General features: G+C 37.1%; 3 protein-coding genes across 3 annotated transcripts in view; 1 reads left to right on the plus strand and 2 right to left on the minus strand.

The window, feature by feature from the left end:
- itga2.2 (integrin, alpha 2 (CD49B, alpha 2 subunit of VLA-2 receptor), tandem duplicate 2) overlaps positions 1-7,602 on the plus strand; it is a 48,863-nt gene extending 41,261 nt beyond the window's left edge. Inside the window, exons 21-29 of the mRNA XM_056253366.1 lie at positions 8-84; positions 192-275; positions 1,324-1,426; positions 1,522-1,632; positions 1,747-1,857; positions 2,129-2,242; positions 6,238-6,327; positions 6,420-6,536; positions 6,627-7,602. Of these exons, the coding sequence (XP_056109341.1) occupies positions 8-84; positions 192-275; positions 1,324-1,426; positions 1,522-1,632; positions 1,747-1,857; positions 2,129-2,242; positions 6,238-6,327; positions 6,420-6,536; positions 6,627-6,722 (903 nt within the window). The 3' untranslated portion in view covers positions 6,723-7,602. The remainder of the gene's footprint in view (positions 1-7; positions 85-191; positions 276-1,323; positions 1,427-1,521; positions 1,633-1,746; positions 1,858-2,128; positions 2,243-6,237; positions 6,328-6,419; positions 6,537-6,626) is intronic.
- A 915-nt stretch (positions 7,603-8,517) lies between these two features.
- Positions 8,518-11,861, minus strand: LOC130087142 (molybdopterin synthase catalytic subunit). The gene is made up of 4 exons (XM_056253368.1): positions 11,747-11,861; positions 11,383-11,536; positions 11,165-11,288; positions 8,518-8,975 (listed from the first exon to the last, which is right to left on the minus strand). The coding sequence occupies exons 1-4, from the start codon at positions 11,859-11,861 to the stop codon at positions 8,889-8,891; spliced, it is 480 nt and encodes a 159-aa protein (XP_056109343.1). The 3' UTR covers positions 8,518-8,888.
- Positions 11,862-11,981: 120 nt separating this feature from the next.
- LOC130087143 (molybdopterin synthase sulfur carrier subunit) lies at positions 11,982-15,086 on the minus strand. The gene is made up of 3 exons (XM_056253369.1): positions 14,904-15,086; positions 14,590-14,711; positions 11,982-12,121 (listed from the first exon to the last, which is right to left on the minus strand). The coding sequence occupies exons 1-3, from the start codon at positions 15,069-15,071 to the stop codon at positions 11,995-11,997; spliced, it is 417 nt and encodes a 138-aa protein (XP_056109344.1). The 5' UTR covers positions 15,072-15,086; the 3' UTR covers positions 11,982-11,994.
- Positions 15,087-16,705: the final 1,619 nt, after the last annotated feature.

Here is a 16,705-nt window from a genome sequence, read left to right on the forward strand (position 1 = left end):
TCCTCAGGTTACGTTCGTGGTAAACTTTGACTTTAACTTGAATCGGCTTGAAAAAGATGCCAAAGTTGTCTTTGAGGCTTTAAGGTAAATATAGAAATTAAGAAAAGTAAAAAAATGTGACAGTTCATAGCTCTAAGATCCACAGATGAATTAATGTTCATCAATGTTTGATTGGTTTATTTGCACTGCAGTGACAGCACAGAGGAAACTCCCGCTGATAATTTTTTCCATGAATCCATTCCTGTCCAATACAACTCTGAGATCATCCTCAGCAGGTCAGACAACACACCCCTTTTATAACATTACAACATTTCCTTTATTAAACACCTATCAGGAATGTCTGATTCTGATTGGTCAGCTGTTGCATTCTGCAGTCTACTAGCTGTGCTAGTTTCATTTTTCTCGTACAGGGTTCCCACATTTCAGGAAAGCATTAAATGATATTGGAGCATTTCAAATGTGTGATTTCCACACTTGGAAAAATCATGGAAATTGATAAAGTTTCAGAAATTAAAACTGTCAGTGTAAATTTTTCTACCTGTCTTCTGATAAAAAGTGCTCTTTGTGACTGATCTCGATTAAAGTTTTTTTTTTTTAAATCCTCTAGTAATCATACGGTAGGCCTACCGGGCATTTAAAAAAAAAAAAAAAAAACTTTTACTCTGCAAAGATGCTTTAAAGTGATCGAAAGTGCCATGCAGTTAAAACATCTACATGTTACAAACGATTTCTATTTCAGATAAATGCTGTTATTTTTAACTTATATATTAATGGGGAAAAATTCAGTTTTTACAAAATTATTAAGCTGCACAACTCTTCTCAACATTGATAATAATAAGAAATGTTTCTTATTAGAATGATTTCTGAAGGATCATGTGACACTGAAGACAGAAAATTGCTGAAAATCCAGCTTTGATCACAGGAATAAATTACATTTTAAAATATATTACAATAGAAAACAGTTACTGTATTTTAAAATATAATACTATATTTTTGATCAAATTAATGGTGAGTATAGGATACTTAAAAAATTAAAACCCATTAAAATACATTTCTGATCCCAAACTTTGGAAAAGTCATGGAAAAAATCATGAAAGTGAATTGGTTATAAAGTGTGGGAACCCGTCTGGAGAAAAATCCTGAGTAACTTAGTAATTTATATAAACATTATATTTCTGTTCTGTTTTAAAACCTCTTTTAAAATAATGTTGAGTAGTTCCTCTATTTCTGCTTGAAATCAGTTAAATAAAACATTTTAACCCCATCATAATATTTATTTCTTAATGTTTAAATGTTTTTTTATTATATTCACATTTTTTTCAGAGAATCAAACTTAGATGTTTATTTACTGGAAAAAGAGGAAAATTTTGCAACCACAGTAAGGGGATACAAGGACATCGGCCCAGATTTTAACTTTAATTTAAAGGTGAGTTCATGTTGTAGTGAAATGGATAAATCCTTCAGGCTGTTCACTCATGGTAGTGATTCAGCCTGCTAATGTTAGTGTATTTATTTCAACAGGTTTCTACAGGAACTGTCCCAGTCAGCCTGGTTTACCTCAATGTGTCGCTGCCAAACAGCACTAGAGCAGGAAATCCCCTTCTGTACATAACCAGCATTAAAACTTCACCTGTGAGGAGCAATAACAGTTTCTTTTACACCCAATGTATTTAGCCATCCATATATGACTGAAAGCAGTGTCTGTGCATGTGGAAATGATTTGACGACGATATTTCCTGCAAACAGGCTGAAAAATTCCATTGTACCGACAGCAATCTGATCGACCCATTTAAGATCAGTCAGAAACCTTATCCAGCCCGATTCACTGAGGAGAGTTTTAGAGGAACAGAGGAACTGGTAGGTGCTTGATCTAATATTTTCCGGAAATCCAAGAAAGAGAAAAAAGCATTTACTGTTGTCATTGTTATTGATTGCGACACACAAAGGAAGTAATAACGAATGAAGAATGAAACCCAGTAATAATTATTTGTGTAATAATGTTTTCAATTAGATCTAGATGTTGATTTGCAAGTCAAGATGACTAATTCTGTCTCAGGATTACAAATAACAGGATGTCTTGAAATTTCCGTCCGCAAAGCCGTAACCGTATTGATCATCTGTTCACCAGAACTGCAAAACGGCCACATGTCAGTTTATGCGATGCGTCCTGAAGGACCTGGAGGAGAAGAATGATTATTACCTGAATGTTACTACAAACATTTGGAATGGCACCTTTGCAATGGTAAGTGAAATCATCTCATTACTTTTCTCATACAAGTGTTGGGGTAAAAGTCCCCCTGTAGTCAATCATTTTATCCTTTGAAACTCATCTTTGATCACCAAAATGACATATTTAAATTAGTGCTGTCAAACGATTAAAATGTTTAATTGTGATTAATCGCATTAATGTCATAGTTAACTCGCGATTAATCGCAATTAATCGGACATTTTTATCTATTCTTAATGTCTCTTGATTTCTTTTTGTCTAATTTTTTTATCAACATGGAAAAGTGGATCGGCTTGCTTTGTGCAAATGTTTTTTATTGAAAACAACATTGGCATATACTGTGTTCAATTTCACACTAACATTCTCACTTGGAGCAAATAATCTCTCACACAATGTAACACTGTCCATCAATAAAAGGGTGAAAGAAATACTGACGAGGTCCTGATATTAACGAGGGGGCGGAGAATTCGCATCAGCTGTGTGTGTGTGTGTGTGTGTGTGTGTGTGTGTGTGTGTGTGTGTGTGTGTGTGCTTGGCGATCATCAAGTGGTATTTCAGACTGGACGTGCTGCGATGATGATAGCTCAGTTCACAACGACAAAACACACAGATCACTTTGGTCTCGTCAATGGAACCATTTGGCAACTTTTTAAAAGTAAACTTTCCATTCAGAATCTTATTGGCATCCATTTCGGCGTCTCGCGCTCGTCATCCAATCAAATTGTAACGCTAACCAACTATTTGGCCGGCTTGCAAGCCCAAACGAGTGTGTGCGGCGTGCCTGTTGTTTTGTTTCCGGTCTAGCTAGATCCGCTTGCGCTTTGATCGACGAAGCAACAAAACGTCCTTGCGCGGCGCAAGCCATTGAAATGAATGGGTTTCATAGCGCATACCGCGTCCTGTTGCAAAAGCATGTGAAAAAAAAACGACAAAGTTTGCCAAAAAGACCATTAATCACGCGATAAAAAAATTGACGCCGTTAAAATGGGTTTGCGTTAACGCCGTTAATAACGCGTTTAACTGACAGCCCTAATTTAAATGCTTTTTCCTTGAAAAAAAATATCCATGCCTTAAAATAGCTTGAATGTAACTCTACACCCTTCCCTCATTTAGTATACGCTGTTCTATGAATATGCAAATTAGCCCCGCCTCCACTCACTCACACCAGCTCAGAGATTCACTCGTTGACGATCACACGTTGACCTGATTGGTTACAAGGTAGTAGGGATGGGACGGTATGAAAATTTCATATCACGATTATAGTGACCAAAGTTATCACGATTATCAATATTATCACGGTTTTGTTAAAATGAGATGGAAATGTTCAAAAAGAACTGATGCTCACCCTGAAAACATTTGAAAATCAACAAACAAAAAATACAATTAGCAGGCTAGCAGCTATATGCACTTTTTTAAGCATAAACATTATATTAACATTAACATGGAGCCCTGAGAGTGAGAGGTATAAGTTTTCCTAGTGCAGGTTTTAATGAACCCGTCATTAAACCCTATCATTAATAATGATAATAACACTTATGGATGTGTGTATGACTGAATATTATTATTATTAATAAATAATAAATCGCTTTCTCTCTCTCACACACACTCACACGCACGCACGCACACACACTTTAAATGAACAAAATATGTTGGTTGGGTCAGGGTGACTAAACTACTGGAATACTTATAATGTCTGTTGTAAATAGCAACGCACTACACAGCGCACATCCATGTCTCGGATCACCGTGGACGCGGTGTGTGTCTTGCGTCTCAGTTTTGATTGTATTGAAAATTAAATCAGAGTAATTTAGTATTAATACTACTACAATATTGTTGAAGTGATCACATTTACTTTACGATTGATTTGGACACTGTAACTTGTATAATGGATTTATAAACCGGCAAGATTTAAAAACATTAAGTTAATCACAATTCAATATTTCATGTCCCTGAAATTATTTCTGTGGTAAAAAATTAAAAATAAAACTGTAATAAGTTTACTATGAATTAGGGGTGTAACGATACACAAACCTGACGGTTCGGTTCGTCCCACGGTTTTGAGGTCTCGGTTCGGTTCGGTTCGGTTCATTTCGGTGGGGTGGGGGGGGGTTAGAAAGCTAAAATTGCTTTTATTTTTTATTAAACAGTGCTTTAATGAGCAAATTGAGTCCTTGTCTTTAAATTAATTCAATTACAAGTAAACGTTTCTCAAGGACAACAAAATTATCTGCTAATGCTGTAAACTACAGCCCTTACTTGCACATGATTACTATAACATTAAAGCTTAACAACAGAGCCTAGACTTTTAACCTAAATTATATAATAATAATCAACACTCAAATAACAAATTGTATGAAAACATGTAAACTGCACATAAGGCAATTTTTGCATTAACATGTTTTTACTCTAATTTGTTATTGTCATATAATAATTTACACAGTTGCTGTTATTTTCATGACAACTATTTTAAACATACATTAAATAATCAAGACATCATAAACAGGTTAAGTAAAATATAATATATAGGCTAATATATATCATTTATTTAGTGAAAGAGTTAGCAAACCAGCAAGCTGTGGACACTGAATGACTTGCCTGAGGTAAATATAAAGCTATGTGAAAAACTAAGCGTTTTATTGACGTATTTCCGCTGTTGAAACACTGATTGAGTGTTTACACGAGTTATGATGCCTTTCAGTAAGTATACTGTATCTTTCAACATACCTTCGGGTGTCCATTCATGTTTATTCTGTAACTGAGGAAGAGATGATCGCGCTCCGCGCTGCCGCATGCATACAGTGATATCTGTCACGCCACATCTAAGAGCGCCAAAACGGCATTTATTGTTTGCATTTCGTGATCAAATAGACATAATTTGAAAGATTACACCTGGCTTATTATCAAAAGTAACAAAACACTGAGCTTATTGCGATTATATGTGGTTAATGGTGGTTAGGCAACAGCCCTGTATTCGTTGTGTACACATAACACATGAGGTGCAATGAGCCGGGGCTGGGCGGGGCCGCAGGGGGCGGGGCGCGTTCGGTTCACCATGAGAGTATCGCGATACGTATCGTGGGTGGTGTATCGCGGTTTTTCGGTTCGGTTCAAATATCGTTACACCCCTACTATGAATGAATACAATACATTATCCCTTAAATGTCACCCTTAATAGTTTGAATATGTTCGTTCGTCTTGGCTCAAATCCACTTGCTGTAAAACTTTTCTCTTCGCGGAAGCTTTGCAATAATTACAAGTGAGATAATGAAATAATTCATCTCCAATACATTTTTTGTCTAATTATTTGCCCAAGTTAGTTGTGCTATTAAGGTAAAAAATTAACTCAGTGGGTGGTTGTCACGTAACGTTAGATGACTTAGCAGATTTGACGTGTTTCCCCCTTTTGCAGCGACTTTCCTCTTGCAAGATTTGCAGACAGGCTGCCCATCCTCGATTAAATTGCCCTCGGGACTCTTGTAATAGCCAAAATACGACCATACCTCCGATTTTGTCCTCTTGGATGGCTGAAAAATCTCCCGTGCGCTGTCACTGCCTTCCGCCATGTCTTCTCGCGCAAAAAAAACAACATTGCATCTGCGCGCCTGCTCGCGTAGCGCCTGAGTCAGACTGATTCTGGCTGGACAGGATTTACCGCGAGTTTTCAAAATCACGATAATCAAACACGGTTTTTATGATAATTAAATTTTAAACGATAATACTAACCGCCAGGCCATTTTATCGTGGTTTATCGTGAAACCGGTAATCGTCCCATCCCTACAAGGTAGTTTGTGACGTCAGAAAAAACAACGATTTCAAACCGCGTTTTTGAGACTCTCTTTGGTTCACTGCAGTTTTAAGGAGAAAATACTCAGCAATGGTGTTGAGTTATGAATTTGCACATGGTTTGTCTTAAAACATAATAAAAACACCACACAGTCATATAAACAACATTAAAAGCTTGATTTTCACCACAGGGGGACTTTAACCATGTGTTTGTTTGCCCATTCAAGGCTGATTTCCTGTACGTCGTGCTCTCTGTGAGAGCTGATATAGAGACTTCTCAACCGGACCTACTGTTCATCGAGCAGAAACAGCTGAAGGTATTGTCATCATTTGAACACTGCCTCAAACGTCTTCCGACACGTCGACAGTCATTACCCATGTCGAGACAACTGACTTGAGTTCATTGCAGGTTGAAGTCAAAGTGAGCCAACCTGGAGCTAAAGGGGACGTCCCGGTGGGCGTCATTGCAGGGAGTGTTATCGGCGGTCTGTTATTATTGGCTCTTGCCGTCGCATTGCTTTGGAAGGTGCTTAATTTAGCTTTCTCCTCACAATGTCTTTTCAGCGTACATCTTGTGCCATTGTCTTCCTTTAAAAACCAATGTGTTTATGTTCAGCTTGGATTCTTCAAGAGGAAGTATCAAAAGCTGATGAAGAACGAGGAGAATGAAGGGGAAGATCAGGATCTGAAGGAAAACAGTGAGGCGCCCTGAAAGATCGGCCGAGACTCATTTGGAGATGTCACAGGTTTCTTCCCTGACACAAATGTCCAGAACGGGGTTAGAAAGAGTGAACTGAATGAACTGGAAAATGCCGGTTTGATTACAATGCATTAACTTACAACTGGTATTCCAATCCCATTCATTTTTCTCATATGCTTTTTCTCTGCTAGCGGGTGTATCTTTTGGCTCAGTCTTACCACTTCCTCTGAGTAGAGTATTTAACTAGATCTTTTTGACTATTGTGACTTTTGATTATTGGTGTCATATGCTGGCATATGAGAAAACATGGACCTTTCAGTTCTTATTTGATCATTTGTTTTATAGTTGAGTACGAAAATTACCAAACACATAAGGCTCCGATATATTTCAAGCAAAATCGTAAGTTCGAAACAGCTTGCTGCTATAGCGAACTTTCTGGAAAAGTTTGTTCTGACTGGTAAACAACTTCCATTGGCCCGTGGCGTTTATGTAATAGCTGTGGCTCCGCCGTCTTTGACGTGGAAATCCTTCCCGTTTATTTCTTCTGTTGTTCAGTCCTTGGAGGTCAGACGCGAGTAAAAACATGAACACACTGGAGAGTTGTAATTCTAATTAAAAGAGACACATAGTATTTTCACGTTTAATACTGTAAAGCTGCTTTCTTTAAAGCAAACTATTGTATAAAGTGCTATATAAATAACATGACTGGAGTGCTGAATTGCAGAGCTTGTGCGAAAATCCACATCACTATTATCAGATGCTTTAAGTCTTGTTTTCTCACCGCTGTCATTTTTGTTGTTGAAAGGAAAGCTTGCAGCACATATTTACATAATCATCTAAATGTGGGCGGCGTCTGGATGGTCGCTTTTTTATCCCCCTAAGCCAAGAATGAGTATATCTGGGCCTTTGTTATGTGCTTTATTATATCAGTCATAGTGAAACCATTTCAGCAATAACATAAAATAAATACAATAAAATGTAAATGTGTTATGGCCAAAGCAACACCCTGTAAAACTCTTTCTGTAAATTCTACAGCTGCCACTTTTGTCCGTACTATGCAAGAATCATGAGCAAATAACTAAAGTAATAAGCAGTGCTACTCTGCATAAAACATCTGGGAAATGTACTGATACTAAACGAGAAAAAGTTAGTGTCTATTAGTCGTAAATACTACTAACGAATTAATCAAGTTAGTAATAAGAAACAATGCAGGCAACACTTTTTAAAACCGTATTATATTTTACATTATATACTACCCGGACAAAAAAAAAAAGTCACTGTTTGGATTTAAATAAGCAAGATATTACAAGATCTTAACCAGAAATTGATGCACCTCTCAATGGAAATAAATGTTGTGATGTTATTTTCATCAAGAGGTGCATCACTTTTTGGTCAAGATCTTGTATTGACAATGCAAGAGTCCAGCACTCTGTAAAGTCTCCTCCAGCACATCCCAAAGACTTTCAATGAGTTTAAGATCTGGACTCAGAGGAGACGATTCATGTGTGAAAATGATTCTTCATGCTCCTCACAACCATTCTTTCACAGTTTGATCCTGATGAATCTTGACATTGTCCTCCTGGAGTATTGCCATGATGCGTCTTCCTACGTGGTTGTTAAAGAAATGAAAATCTATACACTCCATCAATTAGGGTTAGAAGAACTGTTGCCAGACATATAACATGCTAGAAACATTGCATTTATGATTCAATCATAAACTCTTAAGCATTTGCCTATTTAAATCCAAACAGCGAGGCCGGGCAGTGTATAATGCTTTTGTTAATAAACACTCGAATACTTTGAAATGTCTAGGAATTACTGATAATGTTAACTTTTATTTAATGTTTTGAAATGACAGTTGATATAAATAAGTAGGTATGATTTTGTATTAATTCAGGGTTTAACTTCTACTGATGGTGTGACAGGAAAAGAGGCCTGTCTAATCAAAGGCAACATAAGCAACAAAGATTTTCCTTAATGTTTACATGATGTTTTTGCACTGGTACCTTTGTAAAACGTTCTATTCTTTACACACACAAAAAAGAGCAGAATATACTCGTTTGATGAAAATCTGTATTTGTGTTTCATCAGGTGTTACAGGAGAACTTGAGCTTTGTATTTTTTTCAATAAAAAAGTGCTTGATGCTTCACGAGATTTACTGTAGCTCATTTAACAGTTCAACTTTCCTTAGAATCTTTTCCATCATCCGCCCACAAACACTCCTTGTTCTCTTTCCAGCAAGGCTGCCCAGACTCATATATTTCCTGAAAAGAACAAAATAATTACAAACATGTTGTAAACAATTGCACAAGAGAAATGATTACACTTTGATGGCAATAATTAACACGTTACAAGTTGTTATTATATAACTATAATTTCGGTATCACTAAATTTCAGGGTGACAGTTTCGCATTACTACATGTACTTAATTACAAGTAACCATTACCGTAGCTCTAAAGTTAATTAACATTACTCTGTACTTACTCAAATAAGTACTATGTTACTGTCACCTTAAAATAAAGTGTAACCATCATTTCTTATAAAGAAACAAAAAGTCAGTGTTCTACAAACAGGGTATACTGTCAAGTCTTAAAACTTTATCACTTTAATACTTAATAAAGTTAATTATACTTAATAGAGGCACAAATAACCTTTTTTTTTTTTTTTTTTTTTTTGAAAACTATTTGCTTATATACCACCATATATACCAACCTAGCATGGAAACTAGCTGGACAAATGGCTGTTTTCTGAGTTTTTGACCTTCTCAACTGTATCCAATAATTATAACCATAAGTCATGATACACACTTTATAATTCTAATGATTAAATTTGTAATATTTGCCCTGTTAAAAATTCCTTAACCCTTTATGACCTGCCATAGAACAATTCCACCAGAGTATATCTTTGTATTTTTACATGCTGTGCTGTCATTCTTTTGAGCATTTTCATATGCCATACATCAAAATAATCCTTACTCTCCCAATTTGAAGGCTATGTTTGTAAAAAATCAATAGTAACTAGATAAATATCTCAAAAGTGCAATAAACAAAAAGAAAAACAATTTTAATTATTTATTTTTTACATATTTTATTCAATACAAAAAATGGATAAATGTCAACCTCAAACTTGTCAATGTGAAAAACGTGCATAAAACAATTTAAAACTATACAGAATTGATTTGAACTGTTTACATAAATTAGTTAAGATACACTCATTTTTACACTCATTCAAAAAAAGGGAGGGGAAATGCCATGTAAAATATTCAATTACATTTGTGGTCAAACAGATAACATTTTGCTTTTGAATATTGATTGGACATTGAATTGGTTAAAATATAAAATAAATAGATGAGCAGACGTATAGTTCATCGGACGCAATTAGTATTTTCAAAACCTCCGCGTCCGTGTACTTTCGTTTAGACATAACGTTGCGTGCGCGCACGCACGTGTGTGTGTGTGTGTGTGAATGTGCTTGTATTTGTGAGTGTCTAAAGGAGAAAGAAATGATCAAATAAAGCAATGGTAAAAAGACAATAACGATAAGGAGGAACATATAGCAAATGGGAGTCAAACGTGCGATTTTTTTTTTTTTTTTTTTTAAACCACTTTAGCGGAAATCCCGCCCTGCAGCCGATTTCATTGGTTTAGGTTACAGTGATGACGGGTAGGTTTAGGGATCAGTGTTTGGTGTAGGCAATCTGTACAGTGATTGACATGAGCAATGAAAACTTTAGAATCGGCTACAGGGGGGGATTTCCGCTGAAGTGGTTTGGGAAAAAAAAAATCACGCGAGTCAAACGCATGGTCAAATGACGCAGCTTGTGACGTCACAACATGCGACACACCCAGGGGTCATAGTGCACAGAACGTGATGCGTCAATGAGCCATCGGAAGACGTAACTATCAATCGCAGATCTACAGAACATGTGTGCAAAGACGTGCAATGCATTTTTGTGTTTTTTTTTTTTGTAAACGCATATTACGCAGTTTGTACAGACTGATTAGAGGGTGAAAACAACGCAACATGGGCATGTTGGAGGCTTGATCTGAACATGTTACATCTCTGGTTTTGTATGCAAAAAGAATGATTGAGCTAGCAATTTGGTTTCAGTTTCTATAGGCTTTTAAACAGACACACGCGTCGGTCTTAAAGGGTTAAAGTAACATTTCATGTTGTACTATCACTTAAAATACAACATGGCAGGAAGACAAAACTCATTATTATTTACACAAATTGTGTCAACTGCATTTGTCAACCTTATTACTACGTTTGCAAGGAAAAGTGATTCATTAAATATTGTCCAAAACTTACTGTAAACTTAAGTTTATTAATAACTACCAAAAAGCATTTGGAAAAAGCATCTCCTCCTTTTAATGACCATTTGTTAAAAAAATAAATATGTGTACCTATCTAGGGTAACACAGAAGTCATGCACTACTAGGTCTATTCATACCTTTTTCCAGATTGGTACAGTGGCTTTGAGTGTGTCGATGCCGTACTTCACCGCCTCCAAGGACTCACTTCTGTGCGGTGATGAGATCCCTATTATAACGCTTGCTTCTGTTATAGGAACCACACTGTGGACAGAGCAGGGAAAGAACAAACATATTCTTTACATGTAAAAATATCAAGCAATGAACTCTCGTTATCTAAACAAACTGTGAGACTCACCCAAGTCTGTGTTGTATGCTGATATGTCTGACGCTGGGCCACTTTGTCCTGATGTCACTGCAGATCTTCCTCAGTTCTGACTCTGCCATCGGAATGTATGCCTCATATTCAAGACGTATTACTTTCTTTCCCTCAAAATGATCTCTGGTAGTCCCTGAAAAAGGAGATTACATTCGAATCCTTCATTTCACCCTTCTGCTCTGGAAGGTGCATGTGCTTGTTGGAGGGACCAGGGTCTGCTGATGAATTGTAATGAATTTGTGTTTCTAAAATGTTTAAATTAATCATAAACAAAAACAATTATATGTATCTGTAAGAAAGCCAACTCTAAACAGAAGCAATGATCCAACTACAAAAGACTGACCAATAAACAGAGATATAGCGCCACAGGAGGGACACGTCACAGATTCAGAGACGCCATCAGCAGAAAGCTTGTCCGTCGTGAGTGTAATTAGATCTTGACCCTGATCTGCTGCCATACCTTTAAAAAAACAGAAAACATTCATTTAAACAAAAGAAATGTATGTATGTACAAAAAACATGTTAATATAGATGCATACATACAGAGAGACAGGTAGGCTATCAGATTTGATGCTAACCTTGGTAATTCGTTTACCCTCCACTAAGGGGTGGTATGATGGCCACCTCGTCTCCCTCTCTGAGGGTCAAGGGCTGAGCACCCAGAGGCACGTACTCCTGCCGCACTGCCAGGACCACCTGATCCCGTAACACAGACAGTCTGGCAAACAGGACAAAATCTCAGTAAAATCTCATCAGATTCAGAACATAATGAATAAAACATTTTTAAAAAAAATGTAACATGCTCAATCAGAAAATAATAGGTTACAACAGATCATTTGTTATTCTAAGCATTATTTATATGATTTATAGCATGTATAGTACAATACAATTTAAACAAGTCTTCAGAAGGCAAAGAAAGACACTTGTCCATATGCATTAAATATTTTACACTGGAAATACCCAATATTATTACATGAAACACACACACACACACATATATATATACAGGTCCTTCTAAAAAAATTAGCATATTGTGATAAAGTTCATTATTTTCCATAATGTAATGATAAAAATTAAACTTTCATATATTTTAGATTCATTGCACACCAACTGAAATATTTCAGGTCTTTTATTGTTTTAATACTGATGATTTTGGCATACAGCTCATGAAAACCCCAAATTCCTGTCTCAAAAAATTAGCATATCATGAAAAGGGTCTCTAAACAAGCTATTAACCTAATCATCTGAATCAACTAATTAACTCTAAACACCTGCAAAAGATTCCTGAGGCTTTTAAAAACTCCCAGCCTGTTTCATTACTCAAAACCGCAATCATGGGTAAGACTGCCGACCTGACTGCTGTCCAGAAGGCCATCATTGACAACCTCAAGCAAGAGGGTAAGACAGAAAGAAATTTCTGAACAAATAGGCTGTTCCCAGAGTGCTGTATCAAGGCACCTCAGTGGGAAGTCTGTGGGAAGGAAAAAGTGTGGCAAAAAACGCTGCACAATGAGAAGAGGTGACCGGACCCTGAGGAAGATTGTGGAGAAGGACCGATTCCAGACCTTGGGGGACCTGCGGAAGCAGTGGACTGAGTCTGGAGTAGAAACATCCAGAGCCACCGTGCACAGGCGTGTGCAGGAAATGGGCTACAGGTGCCGCATTCCCCAGGTCAAGCCACTTTTGAACCAGAAACAGCGGCAAAAGCGCCTGACCTGGGCTACAGAGAAGCAGCACTGGACTGTTGCTCAGTTTTGCATGTCATTCGGAAATCAAGGTGCCAGAGTCTGGAGGAAGACTGGGGAGAAGGAAATGCTAAAATGCCTGAAGTCCAGTGTCAAGTACCCACAGTCAGTGATGGTCTGGGGTGCCATGTCAGCTGCTGGTGTTGGTGCACTGTGCTTTATCAAGGGCAGGGTCAATGCAGCTAGCTATCAGGAGATTTTGGAGCACTTCATGCTTCCATCTGCTGAAAAGCTTTATGGAGATGAAGATTTCATTTTTCAGCACGACCTGGCACCTGCTCACAGTGCCAAAACCACTGGTAAATGGTTTACTGACCATGGTATTACTGTGCTCAATTGGCCTGCCAACTCTCCTGAACTGAACCCCATAGAGAATCTGTGGGATATTGTGAAGAGAAAGTTGAGAGACGCAAGACCCAACACTCTGGATGAGCTTAAGGCCGCTATTGAAGCATCCTGGGCCTCCATAACACCTCAGCAGTGCCACAGGCTGATTGCCTCCATGCCACGCCGCATTGAAGCAGTCATTTATGCAAAAGGATTCCCGACCAAGTATTGATTATTGAGTGCATAACTGAACATAATTATTTGAAGGTTGACTTCTTTTTTTTGTATTAAAAACACTTCTTTTATTGGTCGGATGAAATATGCTAGTTTTTTGAGACAGGAATTTTGGGTTTTCATGAGCTGTATGCCAAAATCATCAGTATTAAAACAATAAAAGACCTGAAATATTTCAGTTGGTGTGCAATGAATCTAAAATATATGAAAGTTTAATTTTTATCATTACATTATGGAAAATAATGAACTTTATCACAATATGCTAATTTTTTTTAGAGGGACCTGTATATATATGAAGACTTCAGATGCAAAGGCCTCTAAGTCCGTTTAAAGTTTTTGTTTAATACTGACATTTTTATCGGGCTCCTATGTATAGGTTTCTACCCAAGTACCGAGATTTCTGAGGCTGGGATTTAGTGAGTTTGAAGTGAAAGTATTTGATGAACGGAGAGCATTCACTCAATATTATTATCTCATTTTTGACAGAGGTGGCTTTTAGAGGCTTTTGCATCGGAGGTCTTCATATATATGACATGATAAAATTAGTTAACATTTATGCCAGAAAGTAACATTATAAATATGTATTACTTTATTATGAATAATAATACACACATAATAACAATTATTGCGTCATATAATTAATATTATAAGTAAAAATATATATTATATAACAAAAATAATTACCATATGTAATACTGATATAACATTTATAACAATGTGAAGTTGTACACTGCACAGGAGCGCAACGCATAAACAAAGTCTCTCTGGTTGTTGGACTGACGGCATCTGTTTGATTATAATGCGTCGATCACTTGCAGTGCAAATAGCACTGATTTAAAAATTCTACAAAAGTATTAATATAGTTGTGATAATAATTCACCTCGGATGTCTGGTCTCCAAATCCTGCCACAGCTGTAGAGATGTTATGTTTGACGGAACAGTGATGTTCTCCGCCTTAAGTCCCGTTAATTCGGCACTTTTTGCAAAGTACAGAACCGACACCTGCATAACGTGTAGATATATGGGCTATTATGACAATTTCGAAACTGTTGCCAAAACATTGAAGTTTATTGAATGCCATTACGTGATCTAAATCTGATTCGTTTTTTTTATTTTTACTTGCAGGTGACTGATCAGATAATGTAATATTATGTGATATAATTTAATAATGTAATATTTCAAAAGCAGACTTACCTCGGTATTCATGTATGTACATTGGCCAGACACACGTGTAAAGTTCAAACACTCGCAGCGCGTGCTTCTGCTGTCAGCTCGAGGCTCCAGCTCGTCTTCCTCAAAGCCCGAATCCCATTGGTTCTGCTTCAGGTCAGCTGACTCATGGCCAGGAAACAGACAGATCATGCAATTGTTTATTCAGGAATTCAGTCAACCTTATAAAGGCTTAAAATTTAATTTGATAAATTCGCACTTTTACTCCTCTATTATGTATTCTATAAGATTGTATCATTGTATCCTATCCTGGCTTTATCCTATTTAACCCGTTCCTGAAATTAGCTCCGCATTTCCATCATTCACCGGCAGATGTCTCCAAATCCAAATTCACATGTCCAACTGGGCCATTCACCAACCCCAAATATAATGTATAAAGCACTTTCTTAACGGTTTACTATATTTAGAGACTCGTGTAAAAAACTACATACATATATAACATTTCTAAGCTTCAAGTATACAAGAAAAATAAAATAAAAACAACGGATCAAACGCACGCCTCGCCATTATTAAACAGCCGATGGCTGTTGTTGTTCAGTAAGACGATTCTGTGTGGCATTCGATCAATCCAGTGACATCTCTAACCACAGACCACAGCTGTGCAACGTATGTCCCCGTTTCACAGTGATATTTATTAGCAACGTGTGGGACACACTTGCAGAGTCTTGCTTGCATTTCTCCCAATTTTCCGACAGAGGGACAGCAAGGCAGCGGCTACCTCAGACATATCTGGCAAGCCGCTTCAACATTTATTTCTTAAAACTAGTATCTATTTTATGTTACCAGTAGGCCTACTAAGTCACCATGAAATCAAAATTGACCATTCTTTTTTTTTATGGAATATTGCCGTGTTTAGTATAAATGATTTATCTGTGCATATCATTTTTTAAAATCCATGTACCATTGTAATCTTTATTCAAAATAACTTCCCCTCCCTCTTGCAGCTCATTTCTCCCCTGATGACGTGTTTACTGGCAGGAGGGCAGGGTAACCTGTAACCTCTCACTCACATGAGATCCAGCAAACCACAATCCAATCAATTCTGGACAAAATCAAGTAATGCCCTACATTTGTTCTTGTTCGAGAAGCCGTTTAAATCGGCTTAACATTCCTGAGCCACAATCCTTATTCTGAATTCAATGCCGAAAAATGTCCTACTAGTTGAAGTCACTTGTCAGTATTGAGTAATTAGAAGCAAATAAGGAATAAGTACGACACGTTAAAATAAAGGTTCCAAAAGGGTGTTTTCGGATAGCGATCCAACAGAAGAACTATTTTCAGTTCCTCAAAGAACCTTTCAGTGAACAGTTTTTAAAAGAATATTTTCTTCTTAGGGCTTTTATGAGATTCCGTGGATGTTAACGGTTCTTCATGGAACCACAGAAGCCAGTAAAGAACTTTTATTTTTAAGAGTGTAGTATCTGATAAGAACTTATTTGCATGGACGTAACAGCTCATCTAAACACCTGGTCTACACTGCAAGTTCACGACGTCAGCAGCATCACAGGAGTTTGTCGTGTCGCGTCACTAGTTGTGTAGACGGGGTGTAACTCAACACCCTGATTGCTTCCTTTTGAAGGAGGATTTGTTGTGCTATATTTACAGGTTTGACCCTGGGGAGGACCAAACAACTGTCTCAACTATTCTTAGAATGACCGTATCCTTGAGTCTATTAATACCCATCAGAATTCACAGTAATAGACCACTTTAAAAGATTAACGCTTATCGTCCAAACTGAAATGGATGGAAAACTTTGTGGATCAAAG

This window comes from Rhinichthys klamathensis, unplaced genomic scaffold, assembly GCF_029890125.1.
Source record: "Rhinichthys klamathensis goyatoka isolate OS25496 unplaced genomic scaffold, OSU_Roscu_1.1 h1tg000104l_1, whole genome shotgun sequence".
NCBI lineage: Eukaryota > Metazoa > Chordata > Actinopteri > Cypriniformes > Leuciscidae > Rhinichthys > Rhinichthys klamathensis.